General features: G+C 32.0%; 1 protein-coding gene across 1 annotated transcript; it reads right to left on the bottom strand.

Moving 5' to 3' along the window:
- Positions 1–1,013: 1,013 nt before the first annotated feature.
- On the bottom strand, positions 1,014–21,012 carry LOC143052747 (uncharacterized). The gene is made up of 10 exons (XM_076225853.1): positions 20,942–21,012; positions 19,749–19,793; positions 16,123–16,202; positions 12,721–12,792; positions 11,891–12,032; positions 9,891–9,988; positions 9,461–9,532; positions 7,232–7,727; positions 6,157–6,278; positions 1,014–1,263 (listed from the first exon to the last, which is right to left on the bottom strand). Exons 1-10 carry the CDS (start codon positions 20,961–20,963, stop codon positions 1,114–1,116), a joined length of 1,299 nt encoding a protein of 432 aa, XP_076081968.1. The 5' UTR covers positions 20,964–21,012; the 3' UTR covers positions 1,014–1,113.
- Between the last annotated feature and the right edge of the window lie 4,232 nt (positions 21,013–25,244).

The following is a 25,244-nucleotide window of genomic DNA, read 5'->3' as shown; positions in this document are numbered from 1 at the left end:
GATGTCTACTTTCGAGAATAAAGAAACACATAAAATGGAAAGTACGGATCATGAAAAGCATGAATATAAACAAGTGTGACATAAATTTACAATTACCATTTATTTCATGCAACCCACACCCTCCCCGAAACAATAAAAAATGTGTTTTATTAAAATAAAAACATGATACATCTACTGCTCCTAAAGTCAATGGTGTGACAGATGCCATGACATGAGATCCATCATTGCAACATATTAATATTTTATATACATGAACAATGGTGCTGTTTATATTCACCGTAATTGATAGTACGTTTTTTAATATCAGGAATCGAAAATGTGTACACTATGGCAGGAAAAACTACGTTTATCCGTTTAAATATGCTTCAAATTAAAATAGAAAATATATGATTTAATATAGCGATTTTTTTAAATGGATATTAACAATCCATTTAAAAAAATCGCTATATGTCAAAAAATAGAGGGGGGAAATTGATATGACCGTGCAATTTTCGAGCACGGTTATTGTACTCAGACTCAGAAATCAATCGTTCAGAAATCTGGGTTGGATGTCGAATTGAGTAGCGAGTAAAGTTTTATAAACGAGGGAACAGGTGAATTCTTCGAAGAAACAAACTTCGTACATGCACAGGGAAAAAGCAAAGGAAAATCGCTGTTATTGCTATTTACTCATTTGCTCCATCGCAAATCGAAGTGCAAATTTTGTTTCTATAAAACTTGAAATGACACGCTGTTCCGGCAATGCACATTCTTTTTAAATTTAGTTTGTACATAACACAGATTTAATTGCATGTTAGATATTATTTTCCCTGATTTCAAATTATATTTATAAAAAAGATTGTCGTTTTGGGGCTATAAAAGAGGGACGAAAGATACCAAAGGGACAGTCAAACTCATAAATCTAAAACAAACTGACAACGCCATGGCTAAAAATGAAAAAGACAAACAGAAAAACAATAGTACACATGACACAACATATAACTTGTACCTTTTGCAAAAAAAAAAAAGATAAGTTTAAGCATATATAATATGATATATTATCATAAAAAAAAACATTAATTACATAGAACAAATGATCACAGTGATCTATTCAAAGACGAAATAAATATGTTATCAAAGAAATGCTTGAAGATGTACACCATAATTCCCAGTTCCTTCTGAGTTAGTAGCTATACATTCATAATTTCCAACATTGGTAGACACAAAGTTTAGTATTGTTAACGTGTTTCCTGTCGTATGTGCATTATTTGGTAGAGGTCCGTCCTAAAAACAAAAAGATAAAAACATTTGCAGAATAAAATATACATTTTGAATATGATATGCATTTAAAATTTGGATCAGCATTTACTTGTTTGAAAATCAATAATAAGTTTTGATATTTGCAAAATGTTAATAATATAGAACTGAACAATTCGTTATGGTTTGCTTTACGCTAACGTGAAAAAAAAATTCATTTGACAACATTTTAAATAATTAAGATTTAGGCAGGTTTGATTGTGTTCTTTATTTAAGGTAACACGATACTGAATGGCATATCTCCCGATTTCCAAAATTTTTGGCATACGTGTACTTTGAATCGAGTTATATCGGAATATGTAATAAAAAATGGGGGTCACCATTTTTGTTTTTTGTAATTTTCATAGGAAAACGTGAATTTTGGCGACAAATTTACTTAGGTATATAGGGGAAATGCCTTTTTTTTGGCTTACCTTTTTAGATTTTCGAATGGATGGCTATTTTCTTATATACGGAGAAAAACAAAAAACTAACATAATATCCAGGATTGCATAGTGAATCCATACACGTATAGAAACTCATATGTCACCATCCTTGTTTTTTGAAATAAATGGCTTCAAAGTTGATCGAAAGGCCTAGAATTTGACCAAAAAACGTGTGACGTTATGGTGTACGGAATATAACGTTATTCCTTCTCAGAGAAATGGAGAAAAAAATATGTGTCGGGATCTGAATGAGTATATTTTATTTTCATTTCCCCTGTCGACTGTCGTAAAGTTCCTAGTAATGCAATATAAAATTCTACTGAATCAGATATAATTTTATTTCGTCCTGCACATGGAATTTCACTCATATGAATTAATATCAATATCGTCCGATTTTCACATCAAACGAGCATATCATGACATGAAACTTGCATGAACAGGTTCCATGTGAATCTTATGATAATAGTTCATGCATAAATCACCGGAATTTTGTACACGTTAAATTCACGTAAATATTTGAAATCAAATTATTTAAATAATATCTTTGTTCTAAAATTTGATTAAAACCATAAAAAATACCTTCAGATTTTTGTTAAGTTTACGTGAAAATTAAATGAAACATTTCACGTGAGATTCATCCGAATTACTGATTTTTAACTCCATCATATTAGACAATGGTGGTATCATCACTGCATCCCGTGATGCAGAAATATAGTATTTTAAAAAACTTGATTCATTTAACAGTTTTTCAATTGCTCAGTTTGATGGTTGTTTAACGTTCAGTGGCAAATAGTTCATGCATGTTCAGGACGATACAATACAATTTTATAAACAGTTGTTTATAAAAGACACATTTGATGCACCAGTCAAAAAAGATTTTGTGAAAATTATGAGGAAAAATAATGATCATGATAAAATACACATTCAAAAAAATAAAATAACAAAACTCCAAGAAAAAATCAAAACGAAAAAAATCCCTTATCAAATGACGAAATCAAAAGCTGAAAAACATCAAAAGAATGATAAACAGCTGTCATATTCTTGACTTGGTACATACAATACATGTAGTATAGTGTACTCTGCGTTGTGTAAATGTGTTACTTGTTTGCTCAGCAAGTCGGACAAACCTTGCAAACTGTTAACCCGAATAATACAGTCGTTATATTCCGCTTACTACATTAAGTAAGTAGGAGATATCGATTACGGGGAGGGACTGAATTATTCGGGTTAGCAAACTGTATGCAAAATTTCACAAATTTCAACATTCTGTCATTTGTGAAAAGTTATTTACATAACAAATCTTGAGACCATATATGCATTCTTTATATAAGTAAAACAACTGCGAAATTTAAAAGTTCCAGCTTGAAATTCAACCTGTATCAGATGTGAGCCGGAGTCTGTACTCTGTGTGCCTTTGTATTTTTATCAAAATGCCTAATCCAGCAGCCTGTCATGAAACAAAAAAGAAACTCCAGACGATATGCGCACCTATAATATGAGTACTAACACCAGGTACATAGTTTTAAAGCTGAAGCAAAACTACTGTAATTCTAAATAATTAGCCGAATTAACTCTATATATACTAAGTGCGGGATTAACGGTCGAACGGACAAATGTTAAACAATATGATGATACGTGTTCTATAAGTAATTTGGTGACAATGCATATTTTTGAATATGCAGTTCATATAATGGAATGGTAATTTGGAGATCTGAAATGTAGTAGCAATGTAAGAAGGATAGCATTTCCGTCATTTCGTCTTTGGTGGAAACTTGACTAATTGGAAATTTCACCGCATCTCCTTATATTTCATAATGGTTTGAATTTTCTAGAGAAGAGCAAAAGTTTTAAGAATTAAACTAATATTTACCAAGAGACTGAAATGTTACTGTGACAATTAGACATTCTATACTACATACTCAAAATTTTCCAACGTTTACTAAAACTACAAATAAGAAGTGTAAAGATACTATTCCAATTAGCATTAGTCACGATTTTCTTGATGTCTTCAAGGTGTTGATGTCAGTTAATTAATGCCCAGCTGTTGCTATCTTATAAATTGCATATCACATATCTCCATTTATCATTCTATCAGCCAACTTTTGTACAAATAACATGTACATGTACACAATTTTTTTTTTATTTGTACTTGTACTTTTACAAATAAAGTCTCATGTTACCCCACTTCCAAAATAAGCAAGCGGTAACGTAGATATTTAGTTTTGCGTAACTGTTCAATTTTGGTCTTCCTCGCGGTCTGCGTTTAAACTTTGTCAATTTTTTTGAAACAATTAAAGGGCAATGATTTAAATTTTAACAACTAAAGTTCCAAGTAACGGGGGTAAATTGTAGGATTGATTGCTTTGATTATTGGTTGGTTAACGTCCAGTTCATGCATGTTCAGGACGAGAACAAGTTAACAATAAATACAAAAGGTAGGTTTTGCAATAGAGGCAGGGCATCCGCGATGATGGTCGGGAAAATTTAAACTGACGCTATACATTTATATATATACTTGTATACTTGTTCTAAAAACTAATTTTAAGAAAGAAACTTTCCGGGCCTTTTCCGACGCCTATTATGCGAGCAATATGGCCCTCAGAGCCCTAAAAGGTAACTTTGTTAATTTTCTTTCAGTCGTTTTGTCTCCCAACTTGTACATGTACATTATTTCCAATTCAAAACTAAAAAAACACCGAATACCCATGCAAGCGTAAATTAACACGAATATACAATCTAAATGATTTCAAGATCTAGCTTTTTTACAGTCTCTTGTCGTTTGAATAATAAAAAGTCAGCCGTTTGCATGTAAATTTCGAGAAAAAAATTAGAACGGAATCAGGGATCATGGAACCGGTCTGACTACAGCCAGCCCCAACTATCAACTTGCGTTTGTAGACGCAAGTGGATACTCGGGCTGGCTTTATTCAGACTGTAACGGAACCTGAATTTTGTTATTTTATTTCTGCCGAATCAAGTGCCCATGTATTTCTCAGCCTTCGTTAACTTACTAATGCTTCATTCCGATGTTGCAGTCCGTCCTGAGTAGACGTGGTTTATACGATTACAAAGCTGGCACTGTATTTTAAAATATTTCCAAAACTATATCGAATTTACTCTGTACAGACCAATGAATTTCAGAGACTGTTTACACATGGAACACAAGAAAAGTTATTCGGCTAAATAACCACTTTTTTACATTCCATACAAACAAACTATTTTCTGTATGATTTTCAACGTCTGCTTGTATTGTGCTTTTCCCCCTAATTATATCCGTATTCTCATCCAAATAAATTTCAATTTTGTCCGAGCGGTGTTTTTGATGACCATTTTAAAACGAATTAATAGTTGTAAATTCCCCGTTTTTTTCACACATCATCCTAAGCTTCTATGAATTAGATTTCTACTTTCAAAACAAAATTTCATGGGGATACGGCGTGAATCATGAATAAGTACTTATTGCAAAAATAAACCAAGGTTTACTTTTATAAATTGTTATTTGGATGGAGAGTTGTCTCATTGGCACTAACACCACATCTTCCTATATCTATACCAAGAATAAAAATAAAGTGATAAAACTGTGCCTGTTATGCATAAGAACATATATAGATAAAGCGTGCAGATGCTTAAATATCAAAGAAACAGAATTTTTAAAAAGTAAAGTAATACTTTTTAAAGATTGACAATGAGCAGAATGATTGCCGGAAAACGATAAAACAATCTATGTCAAATAACCGCTACGTTTTGCATCAAAACTCTCGGCACTCTGCATCTAGGGAAAGGTACCGTTAAAAATGCTACACAAAACCCGCTGCATGGGCTTATAGTTATGTGTGAACGTTATTCGATAACGTCAGGAACGATAACTCATGGCGTAACGTCATTCGGTATCGTGTTACCTTAAATGAACATAGAGGAACACAGAATCAAATGATTAATTTAAATGCCAATCATTATCTAACCATAAATAATGGCTGTTGGCTCTTGAAAAAACCTATTTGTCATTTCATTGTAGTAGTACGAATGTTATGCTTTTTATCTGTTAACAGTACTTAAGATTATAAGTATTTATTAATTGAATGCGAATGACAACATACAGTCTTCAACAGTAGAACACGTTTTGCTTAATATGTTTCTATAGGCTCTAAATAATCTCAAGTCTGTAATAGTATGGAATAGATATAATGGAAACGATCAATTATATTCTGAAAACACCAATTTATCATAATAGCAAACTTATTAAGTGTGAATTCGCTTTGCGCGTGATGGACAGAACTATTGGTTGTATTAGGGTCTTTATTGAAAAGAACATAGAGGAACACAAAATGAAATAATAAATTCAAATGGCAATCTTTATCTAGTCAAATATTTTGCAAGAGAAATAATGCAATTATAAACACTTTTTGATAATTTTAAGATTATAAAATGTCCTCACCCTGAATTTGAAATTGTAAATAGGAGGAGGATAACCAATGGCTGTACATCTGATGTTGACCTTATCACCAAAATGAACAACTTGTGGAGTTCTGGTGACATCAATAATAATCGGACTACTCACTACAAATTCAAAAATACATGTTTATCTGGTGTAATGGCATTGGTATGGTTTACATTTATAACAATTAACCCAATACCTGCTTTGATGAACCTTTATTGCTCTACATCAGCCATATAGCCACTACTTCAGTATTGACATACAATACATTTTTTTTTATGATTCAAATTCGCTGTTTTCGGTATTCAATTTTAATTAAGGAATGAATCTTAATCATACATAGCTCCTACTCATAAGCTTTAGTTATATTTTTTTTTATTGTTTTCTACTCCTTAACGTTTATATAGTATTTTTGACTTTCGAATGATTTTGACTTTCGAATGATTTTGACTTTTGAATGATTTTGACTTTAGCAAATAAATTGTCAAAGTGCACATCGGATACAGCAAAATGAAACCATTGATATTTCTAAACTATAATATCCAGTGAATATTCAAACAAATGACGGTACATGTCAGGAAGTGAATGATCAAATGAATCATTACATTAATCATATCAATATATTACATTTAACTTAAATGCCATTCACATAGGTTTGTACTGCATGTCGAAATGAGTTGGCTAACCGTCATGCAATATCTATTTTTAGAAGGTTCTACAATCTCGTCTAATTATGTTACATATTGCATTTTACTTATAACCGGGTTTGGAAAATGAGTTTGACGACAAAACGGGGAATGCTTCCATTTCATAAACACAAATGACAACCACCCGTTTTTGCACTGGTTTGAGTTACTCAGGGCTGAATTTGTAAACTTTTGTTTTACTGTTAGTCGTTTTTCATTACTTACCGTGGAATTGTCAGTTCATTTTGGCTAATGATTTAATTATCTCCTTCCTTGAGTTTCGTGCAACGAGTATGATATAAATGGATCAGACTTGCAACAATCGAAAAACGTTTTACTTTTCGGTTTTTCATATTTTGGAATATTTTGTGTAATGAATACATACGTACATGTTGCCTGGTTTGCTGTTGTAGTCTCTAAACGTGTTGATGTATCAATAGTAGATGATAATCGTTGAGCTGTCGTTGTTCGGCGAGTCGCAATCGTTGTAGTTGTTTTAGTTAGAATTGTTGTAGATTGGACAGTTGGAACCGCTGTCATTTTTTTAGTTGTCATTCTTGTAGATTGGACATTTGGAATCGCTGTTGTTTGAGGAGTTAAAATCGTTGTAGATTTGACAGTTGGAATCGCAGTTGTATGGAGAGTCGAAATTGTTGTCGGGTTGGTAGTTTGTGTTGTAACCGTTGGTGTCATGGTTGATGCTTGAATGCTTGTTGATAACATCTTGGATGTCGTTGACCTTACTGTTAGGGGTTTCGTAGGAGAAGTTGACGGTTTCAAAATTGTTGTGGTAACTGTTGATTTGTTACAATTATCATTGCAAACATCCATATCACAACAATTCGAACAAGTTGATGAAGCAGAGTTTGACTGTGAAGAACAACTCTATGAAAGAAAATGAAATTAGCAGATGTGAACGCCAAAAGGAAAACATATTTTTGTTAAAATATCGACTATTTTCTTGCAGACTTTACAAGTAATTCATCAACTGTTCGAATATTAAACGTTTGAAGGAAAGGAAATTTAGTATAATACATAGACAAGAAATTGAATTATGTTATAAAAGTATAACAATATAGAGATACATTATTCTCCGACACAAAAGTAAAAGCTCCAATCTAAATTTCTTTGAATGGTCACACTGTCTAATGATTCTATTATATTTATTCTAAAACATACGCACTTCAATTATGCAAACTAAATCTTCAAACACAGTCCATATTAGCACTGAAAATTCAATGCGATGTTATATTTCAAATCTTGATACATTTCAGTCAAAAAGTATATTGTCATACAAATAAAATCTAAGAATGGCATTGACAAATATAACCATGCAATTCATTGCAGACATGAAATGCATCTTCGCAACGCTGACGCATCATGACGTTCAAACCTTTGCAGATGATGTTATACACATGTACACTTATAGAGTGTATTATATTTCATAAAGTGTCCCTTCATTTAGGCACATACAAGTCTTATCATATCATGAATATGTTTATTAATAATACACGATGAAGAAAAGGAGACAGAACTTTAGGAGCAAGTATCTTTTAAACTCATAAGTTGAAGAATGCAATGGTAAAACAACAAACAAAAAACAACATACAAAAAAAACCCACAGAAAAACATGAATTACTAAAGAGCCGCTAAAGTTACCAGAGGGACATATAAACTCATATATCGAAAACGCCATGGCTGAAAGGGAAAAGACAAACAAAAGTACACAAGACACAACATAAAAAACTGAAGACTTAGCAACACAATCGCAAACAAAATTTGGAATGATCTTAGGTGCTCCGGAAGGATAAGCACCGTATTTGTCCACGTGGGACGAAAAACCAAAATATATACCGGGTTGGTCTCAGTTGCTCCGGAAATGTCATCAGAACATATTACACAAGTGATATTAACTAAAGTTATTTAATAACAACTGATAAAACGGTCTTATGGTAATCTGTAGTTTGCCGACAAAAGAATGGCAATCCTAGTATATGATATTGCAAATTAGATTTTGCATTCAGTATATAGTGAATACGAACATACAGTTTTGTGTTAGTGTTTTTTTTTAGGAATGTGTAATGATTTTCATGGATTCCCAATGCTCTTTAACTTTCTACTTATGAATATGTTGATATGAGCGTCACTGATGAGTCTTATGTAGACGAAACACGCATCTGGCGTACTAAATTATAATCCTGGTACCTTTGATAACTATTTCATGAGTACTGGTAATTAATAAAATAATATATGTCTTAATGTATGTAATTTCTATATATATATATTGAGTTAATGATTATAAGGAGCAATTATGTGGTAGTTAGTTTTATCTATTCATCATTATTTGTCAGAGCGTCACTTATGAGTCATGTGTACACAAGACTCGAGACTGTCCTACACAATTTCAACCCTGGTATTTCTAATGAATTTATTTGCCGCTATTAGCGGATAGTCTTAAAGGATTGACTTCAAAAGTAATATATCTTTAGTATGAGATGATAATAGAACAAAACATTAAGATTGGTTGTGTGCAGATTTAAATCATTTTTTTTTTAATTTTTGTCGTTTTTTTTCCCCATTTTTTACTCATTTTCCTATTTGGTAATTGATTTTCTTACCTGTTTGTCTATGCAGCCATGTTGCCATCGATGATGTCCCAAAAGGTTTTTAGTCTCGGTTATAAAGCAGGACTGTAAACAAATATTTAAGATTTGTTTAACATAATCATCTAATAAACATACAAATACATTAATTCAAGACTGTATAAGCATCGAACAAAAATATGAAGTCATGAATGTACCCTTTACAACCATTGGATATTCCATATTAAAATCAAGTACTACTAGTATTGTTACAGAGAACATTATTTTGATCTGAACACTTCGAGTTAAAGTTCCCAATTATGTTTGCAGTTGATAAAACTCGTATTCATTTGCACGAAAAGAAATTACTTGACTTTAAAATGGTTTTAATACTAGGGACATTCGCGGGTCCTACGGTTGCAGTTAAAGTGAATTGTGATGCATAATTTTAACTGGTAAAATATACCTGATTTTTATGACATAGAGTTAACTGAGTGCATTCGTCCGGGTGTATAGAACTTGGACACTTATAACAGATCTTTGACCCTACTGGAAGTATTGGTTCTGCAAAATAAATGTTAAAAAAACAACTTTAAGATACAAAATCAATGCAAATGAATTTATATCATAATGTTCGTGGGAAAAAAATCATGACTGAAGGTTACAAATGTGTTTGCTGTATCTAATATACTGGTTTCTTATCTAATGAATTGAATTACAGGAGCCTGTAATTCAGTGGTTGTCGTTTGTTACATGTTTGATTTTCGTTCGTTTTTTGTACATGAATAAGGCCGTCAATTTGCACTTTGAATTGTTTTACATTGTCATTTTGCGGCCTTTTATAGCTGGCTATGCAGTATGAACTTTGCTCAATGTTGAATGCCTTACGGTAATCCATAGCTGTTAATTTCTGTGTCATTTTTGGTGTCTTGTGGCTAGTTGTCTCATTGGCAATCATACCACATCCTCTGTTTGTACATATATTACATTTAATCACTGGAACTATCGTGATTTGATAAAAGTGAAATTTCATGTGAAGTTCATGGCCAACGATTTGATTAAAATGTCCATGTTTGAGCATGTAACATACTTAAACTGATATATATATATATATAGTTTAAACATCCTATATATTAACTTTTGTCGTAACATATACGAATTTAAAAAAAAATAACAATGCTGTACCACTAGTGCCTTTTCTAAACAAGACATAATGTAACTAACCACTGATACCACATTCGAACACATATAATGGTCATACGATCTAATACAAACAAACAAATAATTATGTATAGGGAGACAAGCACGTGCAATGTAACTCATAACAATATTGCTCCTAGTAGCTTCCTTGTTTTATATTAAAAAGTTTAGATTTTGTTTTTGCCTTTTATCTCAAAGTCTAATTACTGAACTATGCATACAGATTCAAATGAGTTGAACTATTATCTTTTTGGTCTGATTTTAACAAATTTAATCAAACGGTCTGTTAATAGTGAAATAAAAAAAAAGTTTGATAAAAAAATGTTTTGTTTTTTTTTCTGAATCGTAGCTAATGCCCCATTATACAATATTCTTGTTTGCCGCATGGTATTGTGTGCTGCCTATGGTGTTAGTTTTACGCTTGTTATGCATCTAGCCGTCGCTTTCCTAGTTCCTAGTCGGGGGCCTTTTATATTATACTACAATGTACACAGTATTCGATGTAATAATTTTAAACATGTAAGAGGCTGAATTATGGTGAGTAGGCGCATCATTGACAACACATCTCCATACTGTGATATCACAATGCCCTGTTATAGTCTGATTATATTTTAATCATGTATGTTCAGGAATCTGATGTGCAGTAGTTGTCGTCTGTTTATGTAGTTCATACGTGTTTCTCGTTTTATAGAGATTAGAATGGCTATCATACCACATCTTCCTATATATATTGTGACTTGGATAGAGAGTTGTCTTATTGCCACTCATACCACATCTTCCTATATCTATTGTAACTTGGATAGAGAGTTGTCTCACTGGCACTCATACCATATTTAATGAATGGCTTTTATTTATTTTGATTTTATTGAATCATAAAATTAATTTTTGACTCTTCACATTGAATAATCCGTGAGACGGATTATGTAAAATATGAAGAGTCAAAAATTAATTTTATAGTTCAATAAATTCAAAATAATTTATTGCCATGCATTATAAATAAATTTTTATCAAACATGAAGCTCAAAGAACTTTTTATATTATTTATATCAACAATTACAACGTACACACATGTTGGCGTATACACAACGTCAGAGTTGGCGTGTCGCCATAAAAATTGACAGCATTGAAAATAAAACTAATTAGTTTAACCAATCAGAAGACAGAAATTCACCAAATTTGTTTATTTTGTGATATCTATTGTTACTTCGATGAATAGTTGTCTCATTGTCACTCATGCCACATCTTTCTATATGTATTCATACTTACTCTTGATTCCACATCCAGCAATGTTACATAAGGGAAACAATCTTGAATTGCAGCATTCAGAACAAACAACAGTGCCAATTTCACGCTTGATACTTGCTGTCGTGTTAGCCTGTCTTCGCCCAAAGCCGTTTAAATTGCATCTCTATAAATATAACCATTGCTAGTTTTATTGAAGGTAGTATCCCTTTGTTCGTGTTTTTACACCGTCAGATTGATACACTTAAGAAACTTATCGAAAGAAAATCAAAACTCGTCGATCTGTCGTCTGTATTATTGATAACACATAAAATAACAGGAATATGTACATAATTTAAGGCGGGAATATTTTTCGCTAATAACCAGAGATCAATACTTTTTCTAGCATATACTTTTTTTTTTCTTTAAAGAAGGCAGAAGAAACGCACAAACACAATTGACATTAATTCCTGCTGAAAGGTGTTCACCATACAAAATGCAAAAATTTCCACGTGTTTAATATACATTTAAATGGTGACGTATCGATTACTGCATGTAGAGCAGGATCTGCGTACCACTCCCAGTTTTTGGTGTGGTTCGTGTTGCTCAGTCTTTAGTTTTCTATGTTGTGTCTTCTGTTCTATTATTTGTCTTTTTATTTTTAGTCATGGCGTTGTCAGTTTATTTTCGATCTATGAGACTGACTATCCCTCTGGTTTCTTTCGTCCCTCTTTTACTATTATTCAAAATAAACGCTATTTTTTATGAAAGAAGCCTGTTACAAGGGGACGACATGTGAGGACTATACCAATTCCTAAAACATTCATGTGAGCTTATATTTCTATTGAGAACACGACTTATTAAAACTATCTAACCTGAATGTCCTTACATCCAACATCGTATAGGGTATTACCATCGTTCGTAACATATTCTTCAACGCTACATTGCTGAAAATTGAAACACATATCAAGTCGATTTGATTAAAATAAAGATCGCGTGACTACGTTTCACTAACAAGGTTCTAATAACTATATGTATTCATATTTTATAATAAATAAGATCGTTAGTTTTCACGTTTGAATTGTTTTACCTTGTCATTTCAAGACATTTTATAGCTGACTATGCGATAGGGGTTTTGCTCATTGTTGTAGGCCGTACGGTGACCTATAGTTGTTAATTTCTGTGTCATTTTGTCTCTTGTGGAGATTTGTCTCATCATATATACCACATCTTCTTTTTATATATGTTCTACTTTATGTTTATTCTCTGGGTTTTTTTTTTAAATTAATTAATATCTTTAAAGTTTAACGGCTACAACTTCAAGGCTGATATAGTAAATTTCAGGTTAGAACGTAGAGAACGTAATTAAGAAAGTGTTGGCAAATCCTTGCGCGAAAAACATGTATATAGAATTAAAAACCAATTGTTCAGAGAACAATTGAAGGTCTTTCCATCAAAACAATGTATTTTGATATGAAAAGTTATGAAACTAAGTTTAAAATGTCATTTCAATCGTCAAATGATAGCTCCTAGTAAGCTGATTCCGAAAATATATTGTTTCCATACATTTTTTTTAAATAAGGGAGATAATTTGTTACTTCCGGTTTGAAAAATGTTACTTCCGATTATATTTGAATATTTACTTGACACTGATTCCAAAAATATCTGGTTCTATATACTTTTATATTAAAAAGTACAAAAAAATAGCTATTTCCGGTTTACAAAAGGTCACTTCCGGTTGTTTTTCACAAGGTTAAATGGCTTGATATCTTTTTCTAAAAGTTGTATATCTTTATCATGTATACATATAGAATAAAAGCAAAGGTCAAAATCTAGAACGTCAAATTAAGCTATGACCTTGAGATCAGTTTCAAGGTCATAAACCAAGGACCTCAAATCAAAAGACCATAGGTCTTTATTATATTTAGTTAATGAGTTATATCACCAAACGCGTATTTTTAAATACAAGAGGGGATAAAACTCCCTTTTACATTCAACGTACGCTTGCAATCAAAATTTACATCTTACGACATGTCGCAACTAACAATTTAGTAAAAATAATTTGTTGATATCTTATACAGTCTTTGGATATAAGTGAAAATAAGCCAAATTCAAATATTAGAATATGACCTTGACCTTTGACCTTGACCTAATTTTCATTTTTTGGGACCAAGGACCTCAAATCAAAAAATCCGAGGTCTCTATCACTTATGATTTATAAGATAGAAATTCATATCACTTATATCAGATGCATAAGGGGAAATAACTCTGATAAGGGTCATATCGCTTCGGTCAAAATAGGACAAATCATGCGAAGGATATAACGAGCAATTTTGTAAAATAAATTTGTCATAATCTTTTACGGTTGCGAAGGAGATGCGCTAACAAGGAAAACAGTGTTTGGGGAGATAACTCCTACAAAGAAAAGTATTCGTTTACGCAGGGTAAATTTCAAAAGTGCATAAACTGTTCGATATCAGATACCAAATATCTAAGCGACATATTGCAAAACAAATGTTTATCGCAAGAACAAAATTAGGCGGAAGAAAAAAAAAATAAATATTAAAAACCAATTGTTCAGAGAACAATTGAAGGTCTTTCCACTGAAAACAATGTATTTTAATATGAAAGTTGTAAAATTAAGTTTAAAATGTCATTTCAATCGTCAACTGATAGATTATTGTACGCTGATTCCAGAAATATATGGTTTCTATACATTTTTTTTTAAATAAGGGAGATAATTTGTTACTTCCGGTTTGAAAAATGTTACTTCCGATAATATTTGAATATTTAATTGACAGTGATTCCAAAAAGATCTGGTTCTATATACTTTTTTATTAATAAAGTACAAAAAAATAGCTACTTCCGGTTTACACAAGGTCACTTCCGGTTATTTTTTTCAAGGTTAAATGGTTTGATACCTTTCGCCAAAAGTCTCATAGCTATATCATGTATACATATGACCTGAAAGCAAAGGTCAAAAACTAGAACGTCAAATTAATCTATGACCTTGAGATCAATTTCAAGGTCATAAACCAAGGACCTAAAATCAAAAGACCATAGGTCTTAATTATATTTGGTTAATCAGTTATATCACCATACGCGTATTTTAAAATACAAGAGGGGAGAAAACTCACTTTTAAGTTCAACGTACCCTTGCAATCAAAATTTACGTGTTACGACATGTCGCAACTAACAATTTAGAAAAAATAATTTGTCGATATCTTATACGGTTTCTGGAAATTAGTGGAAATAAGCCAAATTCAAAAATTAGAATATGACCTTGACCTTTGACCTTGACCTATTTTTTATTTTTTTGGACCAAGGACCTCAAATCAAAAGATCCTAGGTCTCTATCACTTATGATTTATAAGATAGAAATTCATATCACTTATATCAGATGCATAAGGGGAAATAACTCTCATATGGAGCGGTCATATCGCTTCGGTCAAAATAGGACAAATCATGCGAAGGATATAACGAGCAATTTTGTAAAATAAAATTGTCTTAATGTTTTACGGTTGCGAAGGAGATGCGCTAACAAGGAAAACAGTGTTTGGGGAGATAACTCCTACAAAGAAAAGTATTCGTTTACGCAGGGTAAATTTCAAAAGCGCATAAACTGTTCGATATCATATACCAAATATCTAAGCGACATATTGCGAAACAAATGTTTATCGCAAGAGCAAAATTAGGCGGAAGAAAAAAAAAAAAAAAATAATCAGAAGAAAAACAATAGGTCTTTCCACAGAAAAGTGGAAAGACCTAATAATAAGTCAGATGTGTAATCTATAGTATTTTCATCGTCATCTTTGATCGTAATACGTATAAGTCTTGGGGAAATTCAAGGTTTTTCTGAAAAAAAATCTAGTTAAGACCCTAACATTAAAAATCTTTTCATTTTTTGTTGACATTATTTTCTTTATTTAATATATTTTTTTAGAGAAGACATTTGATTGATTTGAAGTACTCGTATTTAAGATTATTTGCTTTCAAAGATAACCATCAGTGAACATTCTCATCTGTTAATACGAGTCTAAATTAGCATAACATGGCAAAGTACAAATTATTGCAACTGAGAAAAACTAAAAACAACAATAAAATGTAAGATAAACCATTATTACATGGTATACGGAAGTAAGACCGAACATTTATAAATGGCCCCACAATTGACTAGTGTAAAACCAATCCAACTGGAACACCAATGGTCTAATCGAAAAAAACGAGAAACCAAAAAACATTCATACAGTCGATAATCAGCTGTTGTGTTAACCTACCTCATGGGGGCCACATCGCGTTACAACAGGACAGTCCTCTGGTTGGGAAACCCCCTTACAATCTAAACAAGCTGCATCACCTAAGGAGGGAAATATTTATTGGAATTAGAAATATTTTTTATTGGTACTAGATTCCTTTATATCGTTATATATACGATAACTACTATGAGGATTTCGGTTTTAAACACATATTAATTTTGTGTCAATACAATGTTATAAGTTATAGTATTCATCTCAAAGTAAATGATCATAACCTTGTATTTTTGAATTTGGAAAACCAAACTAGCTTTGCAAACATTTAAATCAATCAGTGTACGTGTGCTAAGATTTCTAACTCCTTGTTTTAGATATAACTTTATTATCATTTTCGCGCCATTTTTGTTTGCATGTAAGTATTAAATATATATTGCACTAGTACTGATGCAGTTAACCATTTAATGTAAATAAACTATATAAGCTGCATTGATTCTGAATAAAGTATTATTGTTTTAAAAATGTATAGCAAATGTGTACTTCCTACTTCCTCGTTATGATAATCTTCGATATAAATTATAGTAATATGTGTCGTGTTCCATTGCTATCACCCACATTTTTTTACCTATTGTATTTATTGTGAACTTGTTCTCGTCCTGAATATGCATGAAATATTTGCACTGGACGTTTAGCAACCAACAATCAATCAATCAACCATTGCTATAGAATATACACAAGTGTCTGAGATGATCATTATGAGATTTTGTATTACTACACTAGTAGTACCCCTTGAAAAGTCCTTTGCAAACAACGATGACCTGGTTCACTAGACGTTTAAATGAGAAGAATGCATGGCTTAATTTTTAATTTGAATGGGGTTTTAAATTAAAAGGAATGATTGGCTTTCCTTTAGATTTGAGATAACCTCTGGTTTCAATTGGTTTTATATTACTCAATCGTAAACATATTTTGTTGTTGTAAAGTGGTGTTTTTGTTTTGACGTCCGACGTCTGATTTAATTTTTTAAATTTTAAAATTTTTAAAATTTTAAAATTTAATTTTAAATTTTTTTATAAATTTTCTGTTTACAAAACTTTGAATTTTTCAAAAATCTAAGGATTTTCTTACGCCCAGGAGTAGATTACCTTAGCCGTATTTGGCACAACTTTTTGGAATTTTGGGTCCTCAATGCTCTTCAACTTTGTATTGGTTTGGCTTTTTAAATGTTTTGATCTGAGCGTCACTGATGAGTCTTATGTAGACGAAACGCGCGTCTGGCGTATTAAATTATAATCCTGGTACCTTTGATAACTATTTACACCACTGGGTCGATGCCACTGCTGGTGGACGTTTCGTCCCCGAGGGTATCACAAGCCCAGTAGTCAGCACTTCGGTGTTGACATGAATATCAATTATATTGTCTTTTTTTTTATAAATTTTCTGTTTACAAAACTTTGAATTTTTCAAAAATCTAAGGATTTTCTTACGCCCAGGAGTAGATTACCTTAGCCGTATTTGGCACAACTTTTTGGAATTTTGGGTCCTCAATGCTCTTCAACTTTGTATTGGTTTGGCTTTTTAAATGTTTTGATCTGAGCGTCACTGATGAGTCTTATGTAGACGAAACGCGCGTCTGGCGTATTAAATTATAATCCTGGTACCTTTGATAACTATTTACACCACTGGGTCGATGCCACTGCTGGTGGACGTTTCGTCCCCGAGGGTATCACAAGCCCAGTAGTCAGCACTTCGGTGTTGACATGAATATCAATTATATTGTCTTTTTTTTTATAAATTTTCTGTTTACAAAACTTTGAATTTTTCAAAAATCTAAGGATTTTCTTACGCCCAGGAGTAGATTACCTTAGCCGTATTTGGCACAACTTTTTGGAATTTTGGGTCCTCAATGCTCTTCAACTTTGTATTGGTTTGGCTTTTTAAATGTTTTGATCTGAGCGTCACTGATGAGTCTTATGTAGACGAAACGCGCGTCTGGCGTATTAAATTATAATCCTGGTACCTTTGATAACTATTTACACCACTGGGTCGATGCCACTGCTGGTGGACGTTTCGTCCCCGAGGGTATCACAAGCCCAGTAGTCAGCACTTCGGTGTTGACATGAATATCAATTATATTGTCCTTTTTTTTTTATAAATTTTCTGTTTACAAAACTTTGAATTTTTCAAAAATCTAAGGATTTTCTTACGCCCAGGAGTAGATTACCTTAGCCGTATTTGGCACAACTTTTTGGAATTTTGGGTCCTCAATGCTCTTCAACTTTGTATTGGTTTGGCTTTTTAAATGTTTTGATCTGAGCGTCACTGATGAGTCTTATGTAGACGAAACGCGCGTCTGGCGTATTAAATTATAATCCTGGTACCTTTGATAACTATTTACACCACTGGGTCGATGCCACTGCTGGTGGACGTTTCGTCCCCGAGGGTATCACAAGCCCAGTAGTCAGCACTTCGGTGTTGACATGAATATCAATTATATTGTCTTTTTTTTTATAAATTTTCTGTTTACAAAACTTTGAATTTTTCAAAAATCTAAGGATTTTCTTACGCCCAGGAGTAGATTACCTTAGCCGTATTTGGCACAACTTTTTGGAATTTTGGGTCCTCAATGCTCTTCAACTTTGTATTGGTTTGGCTTTTTAAATGTTTTGATCTGAGCGTCACTGATGAGTCTTATGTAGACGAAACGCGCGTCTGGCGTATTAAATTATAATCCTGGTACCTTTGATAACTATTTACACCACTGGGTCGATGCCACTGCTGGTGGACGTTTCGTCCCCGAGGGTATCACAAGCCCAGTAGTCAGCACTTCGGTGTTGACATGAATATCAATTATATTGTCTTTTTTTTATAAATTTTCTGTTTACAAAACTTTGAATTTTTCAAAAATCTAAGGATTTTCTTACGCCCAGGAGTAGATTACCTTAGCCGTATTTGGCACAACTTTTTGGAATTTTGGGTCCTCAATGCTCTTCAACTTTGTATTGGTTTGGCTTTTTAAATGTTTTGATCTGAGCGTCACTGATGAGTCTTATGTAGACGAAACGCGCGTCTGGCGTATTAAATTATAATCCTGGTACCTTTGATAACTATTTACACCACTGGGTCGATGCCACTGCTGGTGGACGTTTCGTCCCCGAGGGTATCACAAGCCCAGTAGTCAGCACTTCGGTGTTGACATGAATATCAATTATATTGTCTTTTTTTTTTATAAATTTTCTGTTTACAAAACTTTGAATTTTTCAAAAATCTAAGGATTTTCTTACGCCCAGGAGTAGATTACCTTAGCCGTATTTGGCACAACTTTTTGGAATTTTGGGTCCTCAATGCTCTTCAACTTTGTATTGGTTTGGCTTTTTAAATGTTTTGATCTGAGCGTCACTGATGAGTCTTATGTAGACGAAACGCGCGTCTGGCGTATTAAATTATAATCCTGGTACCTTTGATAACTATTAATTAATTCTCTCTTTAACAACCTTCAGATTTGTATGTATTATTTTACATTTGATAGTGAAATATAACACACAATATTAGATGATCACGTACATAACACATGCAATGATTTTAGAGAGTTCAATCTATTATAAACATGTACATGTAATATAGACATTATAAATGTAAAAAGATTAACTTACTTAGATTACTGTTCTTAATCCAAACGAACACGCATAGGATAAAACCTGTGACGCAAAAACTTAATAATCAGCATTCAGGTTATATGACAAAATCTTTGGGACTAGAAATGTATGTCAGTGTCATACAGGATAGTTTAATTTTATCCTGTCTCAATTATTTACATGGTGCATACATATATAAGGAGTAACACTTATTGCATACTCTGTTTTTCTATTGAAAACAAAATGAGGTTTTATAGTTCAAAATTTATTGACAGTTATGTACCTGTGAATGCTGAAGACAAACCGTTTAACAAATAAATTGCATTTCAATCAGTAACAAAAAACACATCATATCATTGATTGTTACTGTGTTGCATACAGCTATAACATAAAATAGTTGGGGCCGAAGCAGAAAACCCATAATCAAAATGAATAGAAGAAGAAGAAGAAAAAAGAGTGAGGATAAAATATACAATTGTATGTTATTTCCAAACGGTAAGTCTCTCGTATCAAGTTTCTAAAATACTGAAATGGTTTTAAAATACAAACAATAACACCTGTGTATATTGACTAGATATAAGAAGATGTGGTATCAGTGCCAATGACACAACTTTCCATTCCATTCACCATTTATAAAAGACAAATGTTATAGGTCAAAAAACGGACTTTAACACTGGACCTTGGTTCACATTGAACAACGTTTGTTTGTACCTGTATAAAGTTGGGTTTTTTTTTTGGTTTCACTTTTGTTAGATTATTAAACCGTTTTGGTTTATGACCAGATTTGTTTCAGTTAAATCGATTTATAACTATTGAACATTTTTCATTTAGCTACAAAATGTCAACATAAAAGCTTACCGGAAGTTGTTAAAATAAAAGTGATTTTAAAAACAAACACAATATATTTCTACACTCCTAAATATACACAAAGATGAACGCGGTAATGCAATATTTAGACGCACTTGAGTTGTATTTGTAAATTTGCTAATGCATCCAGTGTATTGAAAGAAAGGTGAAATAAGTCTGTTAAGCATGACCTAGATATTTCGTAAGGTCAACTTCAAAACAACTGATTGTATGTATCATCCCTTTGTTAACATGCATATCATAAACATCGTTTGCGCAATCTTTATTTGTAAGTGCAGGGTATAACATTGCACTATCTTTAACTGAAATGTTTTCTTACCTTAAATACGCAATGATACACTTACCTTTAAACATTCTTATCGACATATAGACCTAATTTGTTATATCTAAGTACGAATACTTCTTATCTTGTGACAGAAATAGGTGAATGTCTCAATTGAACAGAATGTACGTATATATGGTCTGTTTCTTTCCGCTTCTGTCTATGAGAAAATTACTTGATAACATCTGTTGTGTAATATTGCTTGTAAAGAAAGTAATCGAACGAATGTCGGCTCATCTCAAAACTGATAACTCGAGATTAATTTCTTTAGCTATGCATATGAACACACAACTCTATGTTTTTTCAAGTCATATCTTGAATATTTTATTTAAAAACATTACACAAATTTTCCGTTTCAGCTTCAACCTCGTACTTCGCGAAAAATAGTAAAACCCTGTGTTTAGTAATATTTCATCTAACTGATCAATGTGGGTTAAAGTACCATTTATAACGCAAGGTTACCAGTATACCATATAATAGAAATTTAAGAAATAATTCATGGAAGTCGTAGCTTTTTTTGGAAACTTACACATGGCCTGTGATATTCGAATCCCTACTGAGCGTTGGCTTCCAAAAAATATTGTTATTCTGATAAGATAAATACGATCATCAAATATCTGAAGCGAGAGTGAATATGCAATGAGTGTGGATGTTTTAATTTCAACTTTTGTAAGATAAAGCTATATATTGCTAGTAAGTCTATAGGTTGCATCAGTTATACTTTTGAATAACCATGATAGCCTTAGCTGATAAGTTTTAAATTCTTAAATTTCTCAAATCCAACATCAACCATTTTTAATTGACATTTTTCTTTTAAGCGTCAAGTCAACAGCTGACCATTCGAAACTAAGGAGCTGCCATTTGGACTTGATAAAATCAGTATATTTGCGAAAAATGCAGTTGCATAGAAAAAACACACAACACGTACCTCAAATCTAAATTGCAATGCAGTATTATTCGAAATTTTAGGATTAATGTAACGGATACACCTTCACCTTTTGGTGTTTTCATTTTTCATTCGTTTGACGTCATGTTCTGAAATAACCTTAATGCACCAAAAACATTAATAGACTGTCGTGATAATTTATTTTATTGTGATTTCATACATTTTACCGCTCTCTAAGGCATTAGTTCTTCTTAGAATAAAAAAAAATCCGTACTTTTAATGTCAATTGCAATTTTTAACATAGTGAATTCGGCCCAGTGTTTGCATTTAGGTTACGAAACATGTGGATTAACGTGAGAGGTATATTGTGACAGCCGTTATTTCGTACATCTCAAAGTCTGTGTTATTCATAGATATAACGAGACTGTTATCACGGTGTTGTTTTCAAAGCGAAAGAAGCACGTCATATAGCGGAGATATTCAATATATAAAATTATAAAATAGGAATTATATAATGAAGTTACATTTTTGATAATCGAAAATCAATTAAAACGTTTCAATATTGTTTTTTGAGCCACATGGAATAATATGACAGTTGCATCAAATTTCATGATATACACTTGTTTTTCATTTTTATGTTTGTAAGGTAAATGTTCATTTTCAAAATCACTCTTATTTAATAAAACAGCATGTTTTAGATTGTAACTATGTAATTCAATATTGTAACGGAGAAAGTTACTTGTAAATTGAAGGATGTGTGTTACTCATGTTTTTCACTAATTGTCTGATATTCGGAATCCTTTGGTTTTACTCATGCTATATATAATTAGTGCCAATAAAAACTTTCCCACTAACCCTTTCTTTGCTTTTCATTCTTTTGTTTTATTTTGTTTAAAAAGCCATTTGTTTGATTCTTGTGTAATTCTTTATTTTTTCAAAGTTTTTGAAAGAAAAACAAGGTGATGTAAAAACAGTTCCCGCCAAATTTTCAATAGGTTATGTCTCGAAAACCAGCAAACAGACCCTACATTTCTCTGCTATTTTAGTTCATTTATTTATATACGAAATACGAAATATTTTATTAAGGAAAGCTCAATTATGAACATAATCCTTTATAGCATAAATACAGCAAAAAATAACATTTCAACAATCTTAACTAACATTAATACTACACAAATATCAAAGTATATGTGTTCCAAGGGGAGTAACTCTAGTGTAAAAATATAAGTACAATATAAGCAGCAAACACAAAGTTCACACATTTTTTCCAATAAAAAAACTCATGTCTATGTACTTACTAGCTATACTTTTGCATACATCAGTGTCTTCATTACTTAACAACCACATAAACTGAGAATAAATATTTGTAAAATTAGTAACTGTTTTTATTTAAACAGTTGTAAATTAACTCCTTTTGTAAGGTATCCGACCTATAATAAAGATTTTCGGACAATATTTGATATTTTAATAAAAAATATAAAATATAATATAGTTTCAATGAATAACAGTCTACTAAAAGCTTGTTATATTACAGAGATGCGGACAAACTTAATAATTTTTAAATTCATATCATTTAGCAGGAAATATTGTCGGAATTCGGTTCATTAAGATGAAATTAAAGGTCGAATTTAAACGCATTCTTCTTATTAACAACTTATTTGACTTGTAAAGAAAGGAATAGGACCATTTCCGACTTTTGTCTTTACACTTTAAACCATAACATAAACTTTAAGGCTTTCAAATCACAAACTCTATGACAAGTATAATTCGGAAGGTCAAATTCAGGGGGATTCAACACAACGATTGTCATGGGTAAAACGTGATCTGTTTACTTTCCAATAGCACCTGAGATCACCATAGTGAATTGGGGATTTGTGATTCTTACTGTTTGGTTTTATATTTTGTGTTTTTATTGTCTGTTGTTGTTAGTTTTGTTCTTTCTTTATCCTTGACGTTTTCAGCTTATTTTCGACTTATCATATAAATAAGAAAATGTGTTATAGACATCATTCAAGTGATAATTTAAAAAAAAACATCGATAGGTCAAAGTAAGACATTTACAATGAGCAGGGGCTCCAGCCGAACATGAGTTTTTTTTTTATCCCGTTGGTATCATCTGCCATTATTTATTTCTGTACCCAGAATCTATACTTAAGATCGTCTTCTTTGAAATGATACGGAATGTTTATTAACAGGGATTGGGTATTTTCCGTTGAATTTTAAAATAAAGAAGGCAAAGACGTTATTTGAAATAACCCTTGTTCATCAAAAATCGGGTTGGGCACATGTGACGTTTTTTAAAGTCTGAGCAGCAGCTGTAATTATTCAATACCGAATTAGTTGGAATGAGTATATCCCATATACAAATGAAATTGTTTTATTGCTATAATTGTAAAAATATTGAGAATTCAACATTAAAGCTGAGCAGGGGCTCCAGCCGAACATGAGTTTTTTTTTATCCCGTTGGTATCATCTGCCATTATTTATTTCTGTACCCAGAATCTATACTTAAGATCGTCTTATTTGAAATGATACAGAATGTTCATTAACAGGGATTGGGTATTTTCCGTTGAATTTTGAAATAAAGAAGGCAAAGACGTTATTTGAAATAACCCTTGTTCATCAAAAATCGGGTTGGGCACATGTGACGTTTTTTAAAGTCTGAGCAGCAGCTGTAATTATTCAATACCGAATTAGTTGGAATGAGTATATCCCATATGCAAATGAAATTGTTTTATTGCTATAATTGTGAAAAAATTGAGAATTCAACATTAAAGCCGACTCGTAAGTTATGTTGACGTATTCTTTGTTCACGCTAAGTCAAATTAGCAGTTTACGTCTTAACATTAGTATGATGAAGTCTTGTCTTTTTTTTCTTTTTTTTCTCTGTTTTTTTCTTAATTTTTTTCTTCTGCCAATAAAATAATAGATCCTAATCAGAAAAGTCTGAATTGTTAAAGGAAAGTACATTATCAATAAATATTAACTTCTTGTGATTGACAAGTATCTGAAAGATTATCGACTGAATAATAAGATTTCGGCAAAGATGTGCCCATCGGAATATCGACAATTTGTTGTTGTGCCTTCCTACTAAATCAACAAACATGTAATCATTCAGAAACTCTATCATACTGATCACTTGCTCCTAGGAACAGTGTATCGTGTTCTACCTTTTTATTTTTACAAAACATGCTGCCTGGTATTACAAAGCAATGGAGTTGTAGATAGATACCAGAATTTAAATTTTGTCTTTACGCCATACGCGCGTTTTGTCTACAAAAGACTGTTCAGTGTCATCGAATCGAAAAAGGTTAAAAGACCAAATAAAGTACAAAGTTGAAGAGCATTGAAGACCAAACTTCCTGAAGGTTTTACCAAATAAAGCTAAGGTAATCTACTCCTGGGGTAAAAATGCATTAGTATTTCAAATTCAAAAGTT

Source organism: Mytilus galloprovincialis, chromosome 11 (genome assembly GCF_965363235.1).
Source record: "Mytilus galloprovincialis chromosome 11, xbMytGall1.hap1.1, whole genome shotgun sequence".
Classification (NCBI taxonomy): Eukaryota; Metazoa; Mollusca; class Bivalvia; order Mytilida; family Mytilidae; genus Mytilus; species Mytilus galloprovincialis.
This window is presented reverse-complemented; position numbering and strand designations above follow the sequence as displayed.

Coding starts and splice junctions, on each gene's coding strand:
- LOC143052747 (XM_076225853.1), bottom strand. CDS start 20,963: ATGTCGATAAGAATGTTTAAAG. Junction 9,533..9,890: donor CTCTATGTCATAAAAATCAG/GTATATTTTACC, acceptor ATTTGTTTACAG/TCCTGCTTTATAACCGAGAC. Junction 1,264..6,156: donor TTTACAATTTCAAATTCAGG/GTGAGGACATTT, acceptor TTTTGTTTTTAG/GACGGACCTCTACCAAATAA.